At 39.5% G+C, this 16,971-nt stretch overlaps 1 protein-coding gene across 1 annotated transcript; it reads left to right on the forward strand.

Annotated features, from left to right (window-relative positions):
• The first annotated feature begins 637 nt into the window (after positions 1–637).
• TMEM45B (transmembrane protein 45B) lies at positions 638–13,674 on the forward strand. The gene is made up of 7 exons (XM_039334518.1): positions 638–799; positions 936–1,211; positions 4,234–4,434; positions 6,038–6,250; positions 9,703–9,887; positions 10,802–10,947; positions 12,254–13,674. Exons 3-7 carry the CDS (start codon positions 4,251–4,253, stop codon positions 12,360–12,362), a joined length of 837 nt encoding a protein of 278 aa, XP_039190452.1. The 5' UTR covers positions 638–799; positions 936–1,211; positions 4,234–4,250; the 3' UTR covers positions 12,363–13,674.
• Positions 13,675–16,971: the final 3,297 nt, after the last annotated feature.

The raw sequence follows: 16,971 nt of genomic DNA on the forward strand, positions 1-16,971 counted from the left end.
GGGAAAGTTTAGCTTTTGTATGTCTCTTTTGCCATCTAAAGGTTATCTAGAATTTTGCAACCCCTGAAAAGTTGCCCTACTAATGTGTTGGATTACAGTTTCCATAATTTTCAAAAAGCCTAGCCAAGGAGGTGGAAATAGAAGACAATGGCTCTTTACTACAGTCTTTTTATGTGGCTGCAACTACTTCAAACTGTAATTCCTAGCAACCTTTGCAAAATAATAATAATAATGATGATGATAATAATAGTAATAGTAATAAAAGTTGGAAGGAACCTTGGAGGTCATTGAGACCAACCCCCTGCTCAGAAAGGAAACCCTACACCATTTCAGACAAATGGCTGTCCAGTCTCTTCTTAAAAACTTCCAGTGTTGGAGCATTCACTGCTTCTGGAGGCAGGTTGTTCCACTGGTTAATTGTTCTAACTGTCAGGAAGTTTCTCCTTAGTTCTAAGTTACTAAATATTGACAGTGACTGAGCCCATAGTCAACCTCTAAACTGCCACTCCCACAAAGGAAAGGAAACATCCTGCAACGTTTCCAGATACAAATCTGGTGACTCAGTGCTGGTTCGTTGAACAGTTTCCCTGCAAAACTTTGGGGATTTGGTAACCCAAGTTGGAATACTTGTGAAATGAAACTGTATGGGAAACAAGCGAACACCCAATGAGAAGAAGGAAGTTAGCTGATTCTTATCCTGGGATTATTAAACCGAGATGACTAGGCATCTTCACCCAGGCATATGAACCTGAAAGAAAATTATGGCTGATAAGAGCTGGCTGAATAGAAGAAAGGAAATGTATGCAGGTTCCTTTACCCCTGATTGTAAAATTAGCAAGAAATCCATTCATACTTTGGTGATAGCTTTTTCATAAGAGAGATCTGATGTTCTAATCCACCTGTCTCTTGTTCTCTCTCTTTCTCTCTCTTTCCAGAAAGTGTGGCCCAGAGTGCTTGTTATCCTGTTGCTCCTTCACCTTGATTTTAAACAAATTTGCCACCAGCAACTCTGAACAGATAGACTTTGAAATCTACCATGGCAGTTAAAGTATGTCCTTTCGTTTCTATAGTGGGTGTGGCATGAATCATGTTATACGCTGTTCTTCGTCAAAGACTCCAAAGCTTTGCCACTAGCAGTCTTTCTGCTGAGCAAAGAGGTAGACTTTGAGTTCTACAACAGCTAGAAGTAGGAATTAAACCACTTGAACTAGGTAAAAACTATTTTCTTATTATTATTATTATTATTATTATTATCCTTCTTCATCTCCTCTTTCTCCTTCTCCTTCTCCTTCTCCTTCTCCAATTCTAACCCTCCTCCTAACCCTTGGAATTCATAAACAAATAAAGATATTATTCATATATATATCATATATATATATATGATTTTTCTTGAAACAATTTTATTGATAAACCTGAAAAGAGATAAACATTTGTGCTAATTTAAGCAAGTTCTGCTGAGACCTTTGACTTTGAGGTGAACATGGGTTGAACTAGTTAAATATCATCTCACGTTTTTATTGGTTATGAATTCACCCAGGAATCACGTTTTTATTTTCACTACTAATATATATATATTATGTCAGATAAATGCCAGGTTTGGATGGAACCTTGTAGGGTAGGCAAGGCGGATTGTATGCCTACACCTCACTTAAAAGAAGTTTCAGCAGTTCCCATGCAGCTGAAAAAAATCTTATTTTGTATTCTTTCTTAGAGAGAAATGATTACATCCTCAACAGCACAGTCTTTCTCAGGCCAATAGAGCCAGATAGGCTGCGTTAAAATCTTTACCAGATCGCCCAGTCCCATCTTGACAGCAGATGACTGGGGAAGTTGATGACACCAAGCCTTTTTCTATAGAGCAAAGTCCGATCTGTGACTCTTTTTCAGAATCAACTCCAAGACAGGCAGGTCTGATTCTCCTACTCTCCTTGACTAGGAGAAGCAACAGGTTACCTCAGTCCATCACTAGAAACCTCCTGAGACCATCTTAGCTCACTTTTAATAATGTTGTCAGATACTCTCAAATGCTTTCTGTCAGATCTTATGAGACCCCTCTATCTTAGATTCAAATATTATAGAACTGGAAATGGTCGTAGGAATTCATCTTGACCAAAGCTGATCTCACAGAAATATTGAACTTAATTTTTGAAAGACTGGAGATCGTACCCAGGCCTAAAAGGATTAAATTGTGTATTCGTCTTACTACAAACATTTTCCTAACGCAAGAACCTCTTATCCTCAGTCTCCAAGCCATTATTTTGGGGAAGAATATCCAAAAGGATTTATTTCAAAATTAAAAGGGAAGTGCATCTAACTACAGCCTGAACAGAGATTGTTGCCATGCCCACAGAAATTGTACACTGTTGCTAATCTGAACAATTGAATTGCAGTCACAAAACTACTTAGACCGTATCAGCGGTGTCAATAAAAAGTAAATTATTAAGAGATTGTCCAAGGTGGTACATTGGAAGTCAAGCTGTTTTCACTGTCAGGAAATTTCTCCTTTTGTTCCCTTTAACAAATTTCCTTTAGCCTTTTGTGTGAATATTTCTGTGTTTTTACTTAAGCGTGGTGCTGATTCGTTTGGATGTAACAACAAATATCAGAAGAGCTCTCTATGTATGACCTTCCTCTTTACTTTCACTGAGAAATCATAAACTTTGATTATTCTTTTTGGCCTAGATTGTGGTATTCAATATGATGAAAAACAAACACCTTATATCCTTAGCGATGGAATTTCTATTTTAAATATTTGTTATAATCCCTGGAACCAAATTTTGAGGGAATTGAAAAATTACTGGACAATCAATTGGATATGGTTCATGTGGAACAGAATGAATAAAAGATAAAATAGAAATTAAAGATAAGGAAGAAGGACATTGTATAAATACATCTTATGTTTTAAGTGACTTTGTTGCCTACGAAAATAAAAAAAATAGGAGCAAGTTTCTTACGATTAGTTTGATGCAAGGTTAAAAGCTGAAAACATAAATATATTTGCTTTGAAAGAAATCTCTACGTGGACTTTGAGAGGAGCATTGTATTCTTTTGCACATAAGCAAAGACTGGTGGATGTCATGACCAGAAGCTTGCCTTTCTGTGATACAGAGAGGATTTCCTAAGGAATCAGTGGTAAAACAGTCATATGTAGAGGAATTTTGCTCTGGCCTTGACAGAATGGTGGAAGACTGTGAGAAAGTAGGTTGTTTAGTAAATGGCAGGGCCTGTTCTGCTGGAAAGAAAGAAAGAAAGAAAAAAAGAAAGAAAGAAAGAAAGAAAGAAAGAAAGAAAGAAAGAAAGAGGGGAAAAAGAAAGAAAGAAAGAAAGAAAGAAAGAAAGAAAGAAAGAAAGAAAGAAAGGGAAAAAAAGAAAAAGAGAAAGAAAGAGACAGAGAGAAAGAAAAAAGAAAGAAAAGAGAGAGAAAGAAAGAGAGAAAAAGAAAGAAAGAAAAAAGAAAGAAAAATAGAAAAGAGAGAAAGAAAAAAGAAAAAGAGAAAGAAAAAAGAAAGAAATAGAGAAATAGAGAAAGAAAGAAAGAAAGAAAGAAAGAAAGAAAGAAAGAAAGAAAGAAAGAAAGAAAGGAAGGAAGGAAGGAAGGAAGGAAGGAAGGAAGGAAGGAAGGAAGGAAGGAAGAAAGGAAAAGAAGAAAGGAAGTGTTTGGAAATAAAACAGCTTGAAGTAGCTGGAAAGAGTAATAGGAGTAAGAGTAGTATTAGTAGGAGTGGCAGTGGGGGAAAGTGGAGTGGTGAGTAATAGCTGTGAATGCTTGCTTGTGTGTATTGTCTGGAGACTTGTATTATTGGATCTTTGGATCCCCTAAATTGGGTATAGTTAAAAGAACTCAAGACTCAGAACAAATTCAACAGGGGGCAGTAAAGATTGTGGAAGGGCTTTCCAAAGTCTATATTGATATAGACTTCCAAAATATGGGAGATTCCTTGGATTCTTGACCTGGTCTGACTCAAAAAGAAGAAGAAAAGAAAAGACACATTTCAAACTGGTAGAGGAATTGCAAACTGAGATGGTAATAAGTTCAGAACTTCAAACCTGAAAGTGAAGAATTAATTCCAAACAGAAACCAGTTATTCCAGTCCCTGTTCTTTCCAGAAGCTATTATTTCTTCATAAATTGTTGTACTGGACTCACAGTCTCAGTTGTACTGGAGTCAGCGTACTGGGGTCCCAATTTACACTTCTCTGAATGATTCTAACATCAGGATATTCTTTGCTCCAGGAGCTGAGGGGACCAGAATGGCAAATCTTAAGGGCCACATTCTTCCAGGGAGTTTCTTTCTATTGTTTGGCCTCTGGTGGTCAGTGAAATACTCGATAAAACATATCAGCAGGACACCGAAGAAGAACGGTCACATACAGTGGAACTTCAAACAAGTGGAGGTCATTGAAGGGGCAGTCAAAGTGGGCTTAACATTGATAGGTAAGACTCAGAATATGACTTAAGAAATTTGAGGGTAGCTGCTTATCGCTCTCCTTGCTTTGAATGTGTGCCTTTTAAGCAAACTAATCACCTACATCTCCAACCTTGGCAACTTTAGAATCAGAATCGAAGGGACCTTGGGGGTCTTCTAGTCCAACCCCCTGATCAAGCAGGAGACCCTATATTATTTCAGACAAGTGACTATCCAGTCTCTTCTTAAAAACCTCCAGTGATGAAGCACCCACATGAAGCAAGCTGTTCCAGTGAGTAATTGTTCTCACTGTTAGGAAGTTTCTCCTCAATTCCAGGTTGCTTCTCTCCTTGATCTGTTGTTGTTGTTGTTGTTGTTAATTGCGAAGTCGTGTCCAACCCATCGCGACCCTATGGACAACATTCCTCCAGGTCTTCCTGTCCTCTACCATCTTCTGGAGTCCATTTAAGTTCACACCTACTGCTTCAGTGACTCCATCCAGCCATCTCATTCTCTGTCGTCCCCTTCTTCTATTGCCCTCAATCTTTCCCAGCATTAGGCCCTTCTCCAGTGAGTCCTTCCTTCTCATTAGGTGGCCAAAGTATTTGAGTTTCAACTTCGGGATCTGGCCTTCTAAAGAGCAGTCTCCTTGATTAGTTTCCATCTATTGTTTCTTGTCCTGCTCTCTGCTGCTTTGGAAAATAAGTTGACACACACACCCTCCTCTGTGTGGCAACTTTAAGACTTGTGGACTTCAACTCTCAGGAATTCTGGCTGAGGAACTCTGAGAATTGAGGTTCACAAGTCTTAAAGTTGCCAAGGTTGGAGACCCCCCTGACCTACATCAAAAAAAATCTGGAGGGCAAACTAAAAGTGAGGTTATTTGCATAACTCTTCACAGTGCAAAATCAACCATCCTGGATTTCACAACCAGTGAGGTCAAACTGTGTAGGGTTTATTTCTAATTAGATATTAAATTTACCACTAAGTAGGAATTAAATAAGACTTGTACAAAGGAAGTGGGCTTTTGCCATATGCAGTTTTGATCCCAAGTTGAATTAATAATGTTATAAATTCTGCCACTTAATTCTTTGGTAACCATCAAATTGTTTTAATGAATATATCTAGCCTATTAAACAGGCAAATTATATCCTTAACTGCACTGTTGTCTCAAGATCCACTTAAATTTATCACCTGCAATGCACTTGGAGTTATTTGCTGCGGTTTATGGATTTCTCTCCCCCCCCTTTCCCCCTGGTCATTATTGTTGGTTTTTAAAATTATATCATGTTAACATTTTGAAGTCAAAAGAAAATATATTATATGGTTAGGCTTGCTTTCGTTTTAGCTAAAAGGATACAAAGTTTTGCAATCAAACAGAAGAAAAGTATTGGCTATCAGTGGAAAAATCACAACACTTCCTGCTACATACAATGCTACTTTAGTTTTGCTGGGGGTATTCATGGAGTGCTTTAAAAAAAGTCCAGGTAGTGCCAGCAAAGTTGATGGAAGCTCTACCTGTTTTTCAACTTTTTTTTAACTATACCCTGCAGACATCACTGGTATTTACCGTGTTACTTTCCCTTCAGATAAACTTTCCCTAACAGATCAACTTTGGTCTCTGTTGAACAGGGATTCTTGCTGAGCAGTTTGTCCCTGATGGACCTCACCTCTATCTCTACAGTGGGCAACCTCGAAGTTGGGTGAAGTTGATGAACTGGCAACATTCCACCATGTATTTATTCTTTTTGATTTCTGGAGCAGCAGATATAGTCACCTATTCCTCAACCTTAATGCCTGTTGGGCTGGACCGCTTCATGCTTGGTATTGCACTTTTTGTGGAAGGTAGGCACAAACCAAGAGACAGTAAATACATGGGAAGCATCTTTGTCAGGTATTTGGGAAGTTCTAGGTACCATTTTTGTTGCACTCAAGGAGCAAGGTTTACAGGAGTTTCCTATCACTTGGAAATCATTTGTGTCTATATGTTTACTCCTTAAAGAAGACTCTCTATGTATCTCACAAAGCAGGAGTCTCAGATAAGACCTTCTCAGTGACTGCAGAGGAACTGTCCTGTTCTCTCAGCTTGGATGTCTCCCTCCTCTCTGGTAATATCAATAGCAAGAGCATTTAGACTTATATACCGCTTTACAGTGCTTTACAGCCCTCTCTAAGCAGTTTACAGAGTCAGCATCTTGCCCCCAACAATCTGGGTCCTTATTTTACCAACCTCAAAAGGATGGAAGGCTAAATTAACCTTGAGCTCCATCAGGATCGAACTCCAGTCTGTGGGCAGAGTTTCCCTGCAATACTGCATTCTTAACCACTGCACCACCATCAGTGGATTTAGTGAGAGTGCTCCAGATTGCACAACCATTTCCTCTGAAATGATATACGACAGAGTTCCCCAACGTTTCCAGCTTTGTGGACTGGCTGGTAGTGGGGGGGGGGGGAAACTGGATGGTTTGTGCAAGCAGCCAGCAAGCACACGTGCATAGCTCCATTTCTACGAGCGGCATGCACGCGTGCCTGCTACTCACACAAATGGAGCACACAAGCACGTGCTCACCTGCTGCTCTTGCAAGTGAGGATGTACATGCACATGTGCTCGCTGGCCATTATATGGCCGAGTTGCAAACCCATCACGACCCATTAGTGAGCCGTGGCCCACAGGTTGGGGCCTCCTGGTATAGGATTACAAGCTTGAACCAGGGGTTGGACTAGAAGACCTCCAAGGTCTCTTCCAGCTCCGTTATTCAGAATTCTGTATCTGGCTCAATGTTTTTTGCTTGTTAAATATTTTTTGTTTGTAGTTTTATTTTACCTCTAGCTTCTGCCTATGTTGCAGGCTAATGACTTTTCATTATTCTTATAGTTTTATTTGGCCATTAGCTTCATGGATTAGTGTCTGAAGACTCAAGGCATTGCCTTTGTTTGTTTGTTTGTTTTTTGCCCTGCAGCAGAGCCCCAGGAGAGCAATAAAACTGGTGCTTTATGCAGTACTCTTCCAAAACACTACCTCAAAATGTATTTCCTTTATTAGTGAGGCTTCCATTATTCCACTTTATTGTAAGGATGCTGCAGAATTGGTTTTCAAAATTCTGTTTCAGTCATTGTGAGCTTATCTCGTTATTGGTGAGCCTGAGAGTTGTTACCGATGTTGGTTTTGGTTATACATCTTATCCATCCTTCTGGAACATCCATCTGAACTTCATTATGAGTTGAAATAAAGCGGAAGAAGCAGGAAAGCCAAGATGAGTGGGAGACAGATTTATATAAAAAAGGCAGGATGTTCAGACACTTTCATTGTGCAAGGAAGTTGCACCTGATCCATAAGAATTGCATTGTATGTAGCAGATGGCTGAAACCAGGGCTGCTACTTCCCTTTTAACGGTCTTTTAACGCAGTGGTTCTCAACCCTTCTAATGCCGTGACCCCATAATACAGTTCCCCATGTTGTGGTGACCCCCAAGTGGGTGTGGCCACCGATAAGAGGGAGTAGGACAGCTAGGGAAAAGGGGAAAAAAATGGTGGACTGCGTTGTTTGGCGACCCCTGTGAAACGGTCATTCGACCCCAAATGGGGTCCCGACCCACAGGTTGAGAACCACTGTTTTAACGGTTACCACTAAGATGTGGTTTGCCAACTCACACAGGCCGATCCCATTAGTCTCAGGGGCAGAAAATCAGAAACCACAGGTATTTACTTTGGGAAGCCAAGCCTTTCTTAAGCATCTATAAACTGTTTCACACTTTGTTATTTCCTGCATTCTTTTTTTTTACACATCTGTCACTGAACACTGGACACAAGCAACATGAATTGGTTGTAAGGACCAGAATGCCATCACTAAAAGCTACTGATGCTGGTTTGATGCAAAACACACAGTTCTTCCTATAGGACTTCCTAATTTATGGGAAGGGAGTTAAACAATTCCCAGGCAAGCTACAGATCCCACGGATAGAACCAATTCTAACTCAGCTCAGCTCAAGAAAATGTTGGCTATGTCTTACATTGCCCAGGTTTCATCCCTGTAACTTGTTTATCTCCAAAGAGCAATTAATGCCTCACTGGCTAAAGCCAGCGTCTGCTCTTTCCTAAAATGGCTGATTATCTGAAAATATCTGATTATCTGAAAATAATGTGGTATTCCTTGATTATTTTGATGCACGCTGAAAATCTCACCTCTGTGGTTCTCTTGAATAAAACAACAGAAGCTAATCCAGATATGAGACTAATTTGTCTTGTAGCCACACCTTTTTTTAAAAAAAAATTGAATACCTTTGAGTCAGGTATTTGAGAGAAATAGTTTGGTCTTGCTTTCTTTTTCTGAGGGCTGAAAGAGAGTATCTGTCTGAAGGTTGCCCAGCTGGCTTTGTTTCTACCTCAGGATTAGAACTCAGAGCCTCCTGGTTTCTGTCCTGCAGGCTTGGCCACATTGGCTCTCTCACAGTTTAATGTTGCTTATTTAAATTTCACTCAAAGTCTTCTGGGAGGGGAGGAGAGCTAAAGGTGCACTGCCCCATTGGAGTTGATCCAAGCTAAATTGGAATTAACTGAAATCATCGTCAATGCATAGGATATACAGGGATGGCATAAACAGGAGTGCCCTGTCCCACATTCTTTCCAAAATTCCAGGTCATTCTCCTGTGGTTGGAGGGCATGTATACCCTAAACTTTGCCCTGAGGATCACATTTTGTGTAGAACAGGATAAACCTGTAATGCAACTCAGTTTATTGACAGTTGCTTCATTTTTGGTTTGTCCTTTTTTTACTGTCTTGCTAAACTGTCCACAAAAACGGCTTCCACTGTTATTAAAAGCTAGAGATATATTCATGCTTTTTTTAAAAAAAAAAAACATGGCAGGCTGTTTTGCTTACAGAGAAAGTTGGTTTATTTGATCAAGACTATAATAGATAGGTTATCTCTGATGATATTTAATAAACTGAATATGTTCAGGTTTGAGGCTGAGGTTTTTATGGATTTGTTCATAGGTGACAGATGAGATATGGGAAGATACGGGAAGAAGAGACCAGTTGTTCTATTTTAAGAGAAGGTGATCTATTAAAATGGTGATACTTGTGATTAAGGAGAAAGTCTTTTCTTTTTAGTTGCAGCATTTTTATTTTCTTCCTTTTCCAATTTTTTTTCTGCACTTCTCTTTTTATTCTCCTTTATGTGTATTATTATTTTTTATTGCAAATTGTAATGTTTAGTGAAATTAGTACGAAAAATGTTAAGGTACAAAGGTCTTTCTTGAAAACAATAGCAGTTTTGAACAACTTCTGCATTTTAATAGGCTTCCTCTTCCAATATCATACCAGTCACCGGCCAATGCTTGATCAACACATCCATTCCATGCTCCTGACGGCCATCTTTGCTGGCGTTGCCACTTGCTTCGTACAAGTCTTTGTGCATGACAACTTGATTTTGGACTTATTTGCAGTCAGCCTGGCTCTCTTGCAAGGAACCTGGCTTTGGCAGGTGGGCTCTCTTTTCAGTTTTCTTATTAAATTAGCTTGGCTGTTGGTCATGATGGAGAAGCTAAAATTCAAGGCAACTCATGGGAATCCCTTGAAATCTACTCTATAAGTGTGGGGCAGCTTAGAGCAGATCTGAAGAGGAAGTCCAGTGCCATGTCCTCAAGCATGTGTGTGTGTGTGTGTGTGTGTCTCTGTGTGTGTGTGTGTGTGTTGAGTGTTTTTTTGGATTGCTAACAAAGAATTAAGGGGGACTGGGATAGCTATTTCGAGTTGATTAGCTCTCATCAGCCATACAAAGAGTTAGTGGGAGACTAGTATAGCTATTTCAAGCTCTTTAGCTCTCATCAGCTAGTCATACCCCTCTGGGATTCGAACCTGGGCAGCTTGGATGTTAGGCAACTGTATTCACCTTTTGAGCCACAGGTTCCTCCTTACTCCTGTCAGCAGAAACCAGGGAGGATATATATCTTATCTGTTGGCATCATAAATTAGGTAATACAAAGTTCTGAGTAGTAATGTAATCATAGTTCTGTTTAACCACTGCCTCACTGCCCTCAAATCTCTTTATTAGAATATCACAAGAACCTGGACATTGGTAGGAAAGGAGGAGTATGGGGTAAAACCAGTGGTGAGATTCAAATATATGAACAACCGGTTCTCTGTGTGGATGCCGCTTCTGGAAGTCCATTCTGGGCCCGGGCAACAAAAAAATTAGCTACCGGTTCTGCTAAAGTGGTGTGAACCAGCTGAATCCCACCACTGGGTAAAACACATAAGTAAGGTGTAGATGAATCATTTTTATGCTGGACAGCTTCTAAAATGAATTTTTGCATTTGTGCTTTACCCAGAATCTTTGCAACTTGCCTATTAATTGCATAGGACATCATCAGTGCTCTTTTTTTAAAAAAATCCCAGATAGGTTTTGTGTTGTATCCACCATGGGGAGGACCAGAATGGGATCTGAATGACCACAGCAACACAATGTTCATCACCATGTGCTTTTGCTGGCATTATGCCCTTGCAATCCTCATTACGGCAATGAATTATTTCCTGGTTCATTGGTAAGTTTTCTGAAATAATATGTTCCTTATCAACATTATGTCCTTGAATAAATGGGTATGCTGAGACTTGCAATGGAATAAAAGAGTATGTGAAGGAATACAGGAAACTTTGCTTCCTCTGGTGATTGTCCAATGACAGCATGGTGCCTCAATACAACAAGTTGTTGCGATCATGTAGAGACCAGGAACAAATTGTTTAGATCAAGAAAGAAACCAAGTTGCAAACACTTATTGGTTTGCTTAATCCTTGGTTATCAAATAAATCAAGGGTTTCAAGTTCATTCAACAGTCTACGCCAAAGCCATACTCTGTAGAACAGGGTGTCCAACATAGGCAACTTTAAGACTTGTTGAGCAACTCCCAGATTGTGTACTTCAACTCCCAGAATTGTGGACTTCAACTCCCATGGTTGCTTGAGGAACTTTGGGAGTTGGAAGTCCATAAGTCTTAAAGTTGCCAACGTTGGACACCCCTGCTGCAGAACATGGCATGGATCGAGCCTTCTGTAGAGTTAACCAGTTGGGACCCACTAGTTCCCTACATTGCCTGACAGACTATTAATTATGTGGGGATGTAACACAGCAAAGATCAAAATACGTCTGATCACCTTAAGAGTTAAAAAGCTGCGGGTCTTTGAAGACGCTCTTGCAAAATTCTTACTTTTGAGCAGGACTTGACTTATGAAGCAGGTTTCCCCATGAGACCTGCCTTTTCACTCCTTCAGTGGGAACCATTTAAAGTCAGGTCGGACACAGCTTCCTTTTTTAAAATCAGACAAGGTTTCCTCATAGTCTGAGACGTTCAATAAGAGGATATTTCCTTCCAGAAGAGGATATTTCCTTCCAGAATGTACCTACTCAGTTCCTATGTTTCCAGCATCCCATTAGGCAACTCCAGAACTCCCTTCAAAGTAGATTTCTCAAGTGTCAGGTATAACATATGAATGGGGAACCTGTTTATCAAGGGCCACAATCTTTCAAAGAGAAACTATGGGTAGAGTCCCACTGAGGTGTGAACTTGAATGAGAAATGAGTGGATCACTCTCTCTCTCTCTTACATTTCCTCTCTTTTTCCTTTTCTTCCTGTTATTTCCCTTTCTGATATACCCCTTCCCCCCTTCTTACTCATATAGTGGGGAGAGAATAGTGTCTCATTCCTCTAGAACAATTACCCTGGTTGTTTGCAGAAGGTTTTTGAATGTTGAAAGCTCCTCCCAGTTTCCTACCCCCCCCAAATGACCTCATAAGCAATCAGCTGGACAGAACTATGGTGGGACTAATTGAATTATCATTATCATTGTCCATAGCTACTTCAAGAATTATAAAAGGAGCAACAGACAAATTGGGATTGGACTTAGCCTAAGGAAGCAAAAGAATGCTCATGATCCCCTCTTAAATGAATCGGATGAAGAATAAGCCAGGATGAATTGTTCAGTTGCTTCTATTTATATCCAGAAACTTGAAAATGAAATAATCTTAACATTCCAAATATGTATAGCTTCTGGAAAGAGCAAGAAGTCTTTGTCTAAGTATAAATCAAGATGGCTGCACTTCCTTTACATTTTCATGTCATATCTTCTGACTTGCCTTAGTCCCTGGAAACAGAATTGATAATGCTTCTAATTGCCAGATGTTCAACCTTTATCCAACAGTGCACTTTTTAATGCAGCAATTTGTTTTATCGACAGTGAAAGAAGCCACAAAACTTAATTAGGATTTGCTTATTGTAACATATTTTAATCTATCTTTTCTTCAGTTATATAGAAAGAATTCCCAACCTTATCGTGAATAAGCCTTCTAATTTTGCACCATCTGGACATTGGGTCCGTAGATACTATATCAAATGATTGAGCTTTGACTGTAAGGGCATGCTTGATTGCCATATCTTGAGAAGGATGAGGTTGGCAGTGACTACCCCGGCTTCTCCAAATGATAAGAAATTCCAAAGTTGAAGTGCTCTCCAAGTTTTGAATTTTCCTTTATTGGCGAAAGGAGGTTTTAGGCATTTCCTAATGTATGCATTTATTTACCACCATACAAGCAAACTGAAAAGGAAGGGGGCCTAGACCAGGGATAGGCAATCTTGGCTCTTTTATGACTCGTGGACTTCAACTCCCAGAATTCCTGAGCAAGCCTACTCCTGGCCTAGACATTTCAATAGCCAACCTCATGAACTTTTAAAAACACAATCAGAATATTATGTCAGTCCCAGAAAAGTAGGCAGAGCAACTATGGAAACTGCAGTGCAAAGTGTTAGATTCAGACTTCAGCCTAACCAATTCCCATGCTGTAAAATGGGAGCTCCTTATTGCTGCTCTCTTCATGCCTTGATGGCGAAGACAGAACGAAACGGAGATAAAGAACAAATGGAATTCAACTGATCTGATAGTTACGTTGGCCGCACGAAACTATCCTGTCAATCCTCCTATGAAAAACTCCTCAAGTACACATGCCGATATGCCATGTTTTGCACCTTTCCAAATCAAGGGATTTCTTTCAAAAAATGAACAAATGTTGTTGTTGTTATTGTTCTGTTTCAGTGCTGTAATTCTTTTGCTGTACTCTTTTGCTGTACTCAGGAGTGTTGCTGATATTATATAGTATTTTGCACTCTGTAGGATCATGTTCTAAAGCTTTTGATTTCAGCATTCTAAACACTCTGGAATCAGAAACTGCAGCTATTGTTATCCAAGGCATAGAATAAATCAATCCAAGTTTAAAATAATAATATGGCCTCCTTGATTATTTCATGCAGTTTGTTAATTAAGTTTGCTTTGAGGTAAAACAAGGTAAATAAGTGTGAGTAGTCATTCCAACCAGTAGAAATCTGCTTCAGGCTAAGGTTATGTTGAACTGTTTGTAATTCTAATTTTCCAAGAGAACAGGAAGACAAATGTCTAGAATTCTGGGTTTCTCTTGTCTTTTTCAACATATCTGAAACATGTGAAATTGATCTGGCGAGGTCAAAAGAAGCAATATAAACCTCACAGCCCAACAAACTCGTCCCCAACCCAGATAATGGAAGAAATATTCTGCTAGCAAAACATAGTGGTGGCAGAAAGAACTGGTCAACATTAATGGGGCAAGGGTGAACACATGAAAAACATGTCTCCCAAATCTCTCTGGCATACTCTGGAAGATCTAGAGATATTGGATTGAAGTTATCTAGTCTCCTTTCCTATTGTTTATGTCTAGACACCATGAAATTTGTTTGCTGGGCATTCTGCACAAAGAACTTGTCCTAGCCACTCATACAGGTAACATAGACCTGTCTTAGCTAGGGCTTGTTTCACCCATAACACAAATTTGTAAGCCATGGTTTCCAAATTTTAATGACTGGTTTCCAATTCACATAAAAATCAAACAGGCCACTTCATAACATGGTGTCATGTGTGAAGGAGTCAGTGATTTAACTGTGTCACTATTTTACCTGAAGAGGATGGAAGGGCTTGGCAAAGCTATGTACTCAATAAGTTGGATCCATCATAGGTGTTCCTGGAGGTGAGGACTAGAAATTACTCAAAAAAGGGAGCTTCCGGTTCGTGATCACAGCGCTGGCAGACAGTGGGACGATCGCTCCCACTGCCGTCCGGTTTTCTCCCGCCGGGGGACCCTGAAAGGGATCGAAAGTCGCCTTGGAGAGGCGACGAGCATGAAGAGGACCTCCCGATTGATCGCAGAAGGTCTGACAAGGAAAACATCGGCCATTCACATGGCCCATCATTAAGCCGCTACCTGCCGAGGCCAAAATTACAACCAAGCACTTCGAAAACATTGCAGAAGAACTGGGTGAGACTTTACCTTCCTGTATCCCAAGTATTTTCCTGTTAAAAGCCTTCTGAAACGCTTTCCCCATCAGGACAGAGGGAAGGGAATGTCTTCTTCCCACCCTCTAAAATGGCGGCGTCTGACTACTTAGGGAAAATAAAGCTCTGAAAAATACAATTAAGTAACTGGATTTATATTACCTTGATATCTGGGGACCCCAAAATTCCTACTTTCATGGGGACCTGTCACCTTATCTACTTGTAAAAAAGATGAAAAAGAAAAACTGGATAAAAACCCAGCTCTGGTTTCGAAAAAGATTTTAAATGCTTTTGGGGACATCTTGTGGTGAAGCTTGGTATAGCAAGTAAATACTCTTGTTAAAGACCTGCTTACAGCCCAGATTTGATATTATCTAAAAGAGATAATAAGCTGGGAGAACAACTGGACAGTGAAATTGGTTTTTAGGAACTATGGGGGTGAACATTTACTGATTTTCATATAAGAAATAGTCTTCACTAAAGGACTATCTATAACTATGTTAGAAATGGAGGAAGACCAGCAACAGGTTTATAACAAATTATAAACTTATACTTGAAAAAATTATTGAAGCTACTGAGATAATTAAATCCAGACTGAAAGACAAAGGCTCCAGCTTAAACCTACAAAATGAAAATCTGATTTCAACAAAAGAACCTACAATCCAAAAACCAACAGAAGTGGAAGAAATTAATATCAAGACAGAGGACTTTAAAGATCAACAAATACAATCTACTGAAAATTTTGACATACAAACCCTGATCGCAATTAAAGAATCTACAACCCCAAAAGCAACAGAAGTGGAACAAAGCAACACCAAGATGGAGGCTGTTAAAGATCAACAAGTACAGAATATTGAAAACCTAGACCAGGGGTGCAAACTCAATTTCACTGAGGGCCGCATCAGCATTGCCGTTGCCCTGGGGGGGTGTGTGTGTGACCAGAGTGGGTGCAGCCTACTGGGTGGGCGTGGCCAGTTCTACATCATTCGCGTCAAGGGTGCCTATGGGGGCCTGGGCAGGAGTGGGACAGATTTGAGGGTCTCCGGCAGAAGGGGGTGGGACTGGGGCAAGTGCCAAGGCATGGTTCACTAGGGCAAGTGCCAAGATGGCCACCACAAAATTGTACATTGGTTTCTGGCTGGCCTGGGCCAGGGCCAAGGCAGCATGGGCCATTCCCTCACTGTTTCCAGGATGGCTTCGCGGGCCACATGAAACCACTTCACGGGCCACATCTGGCCCCCGGGCCTTGTGTTTGACATGTCTGACCTAGACGATCAAATAATAACCATAAAACTGGACGTGACTTTCCATCTAAACCAGAAGAAACCTTAGGAACAAGAAGATGAAACTGAATTGAAGGAGCCACCAGGACAACAATTTAATGACTACAAATGGGCCAGCCTCTCTGGAAAATTGATAACTAGATAGTCTCCCTTGGTTCAAGTAATATGTACAAGAATGAAGGGAGATCCATCTGATGATTTGAAGGCATTGATATGGAAGCCTGGTTGGCACAAAAAGAAAACTAGAGTTAGATTTTTAAACAATGGGATCTTTTGATTTATGATAAAGGATCCTAAAATCTCAACTAGTGGGCTAAAGGGAGATTTTCAGATGAAGGGAAATATGATTATTGGACTTAAATATTACTGTTAAAAGAATGATAAAAAATAAGGGCTTAATAGGCTTAATATTTAGGATTTAGATTTATAAGGGAAATGAAAACTATTAGGAATTAGCTTTGAACTATTGTTTAGCCCAGATAATATACAGATGATGGACTTGAGACAATAAAGGATACTCTATTAGTAAGTGATGTATTAGGATGAGAAATAGAACATGTTTATGAAATAAGATAAGAATATATTTAAGTAAGTAATATGTGAATTCTAGATATGATAACTTTTATGTAGTGAAATAAAGGAAATTTGGATTACCCAAAACTTAAATACTATGGATATTAAAGGTTAAATTGGAATATTGTAATTAAAAATTAGGTAAAACTTAAAAACAGGACATGGATAGGTATAAGCAAAAAATATATTGATAAATGTTTTAACTAAGTTTGTTATAATTAGAAATTTACTAGCCTAAATATGATATAGCAAATGTTAAGGGAAATAGAGAAGGAATTTTTGATGACGTAACCTGAGATATATACTAAAGATTTTGTTATTGAACCACTGATTACCCAGTCACCACGCTGCTTTCCAAATACT

Source organism: Crotalus tigris, unplaced genomic scaffold (genome assembly GCF_016545835.1).
Source record: "Crotalus tigris isolate CLP2741 ecotype Arizona unplaced genomic scaffold, ASM1654583v1 scf7180000017631.5181431, whole genome shotgun sequence".
NCBI classification, from domain to species: Eukaryota; Metazoa; Chordata; class Lepidosauria; order Squamata; family Viperidae; genus Crotalus; species Crotalus tigris.

Excerpts from the sequence above, each read along its gene's own strand:
- TMEM45B (XM_039334518.1), top strand. The coding sequence starts at position 4,251 with ATGGCAAATCTTAAGGGCCACATTCTTCCAGGGAGTTTCTTTCTATTG. Across the intron at positions 4,435-6,037 it reads AGTGGGCTTAACATTGATAG|GGATTCTTGCTGAGCAGTTT; the intron begins GTAAGACTCAGA and ends TCTGTTGAACAG. Across the intron at positions 6,251-9,702 it reads TATTGCACTTTTTGTGGAAG|GCTTCCTCTTCCAATATCAT; the intron begins GTAGGCACAAAC and ends GCATTTTAATAG.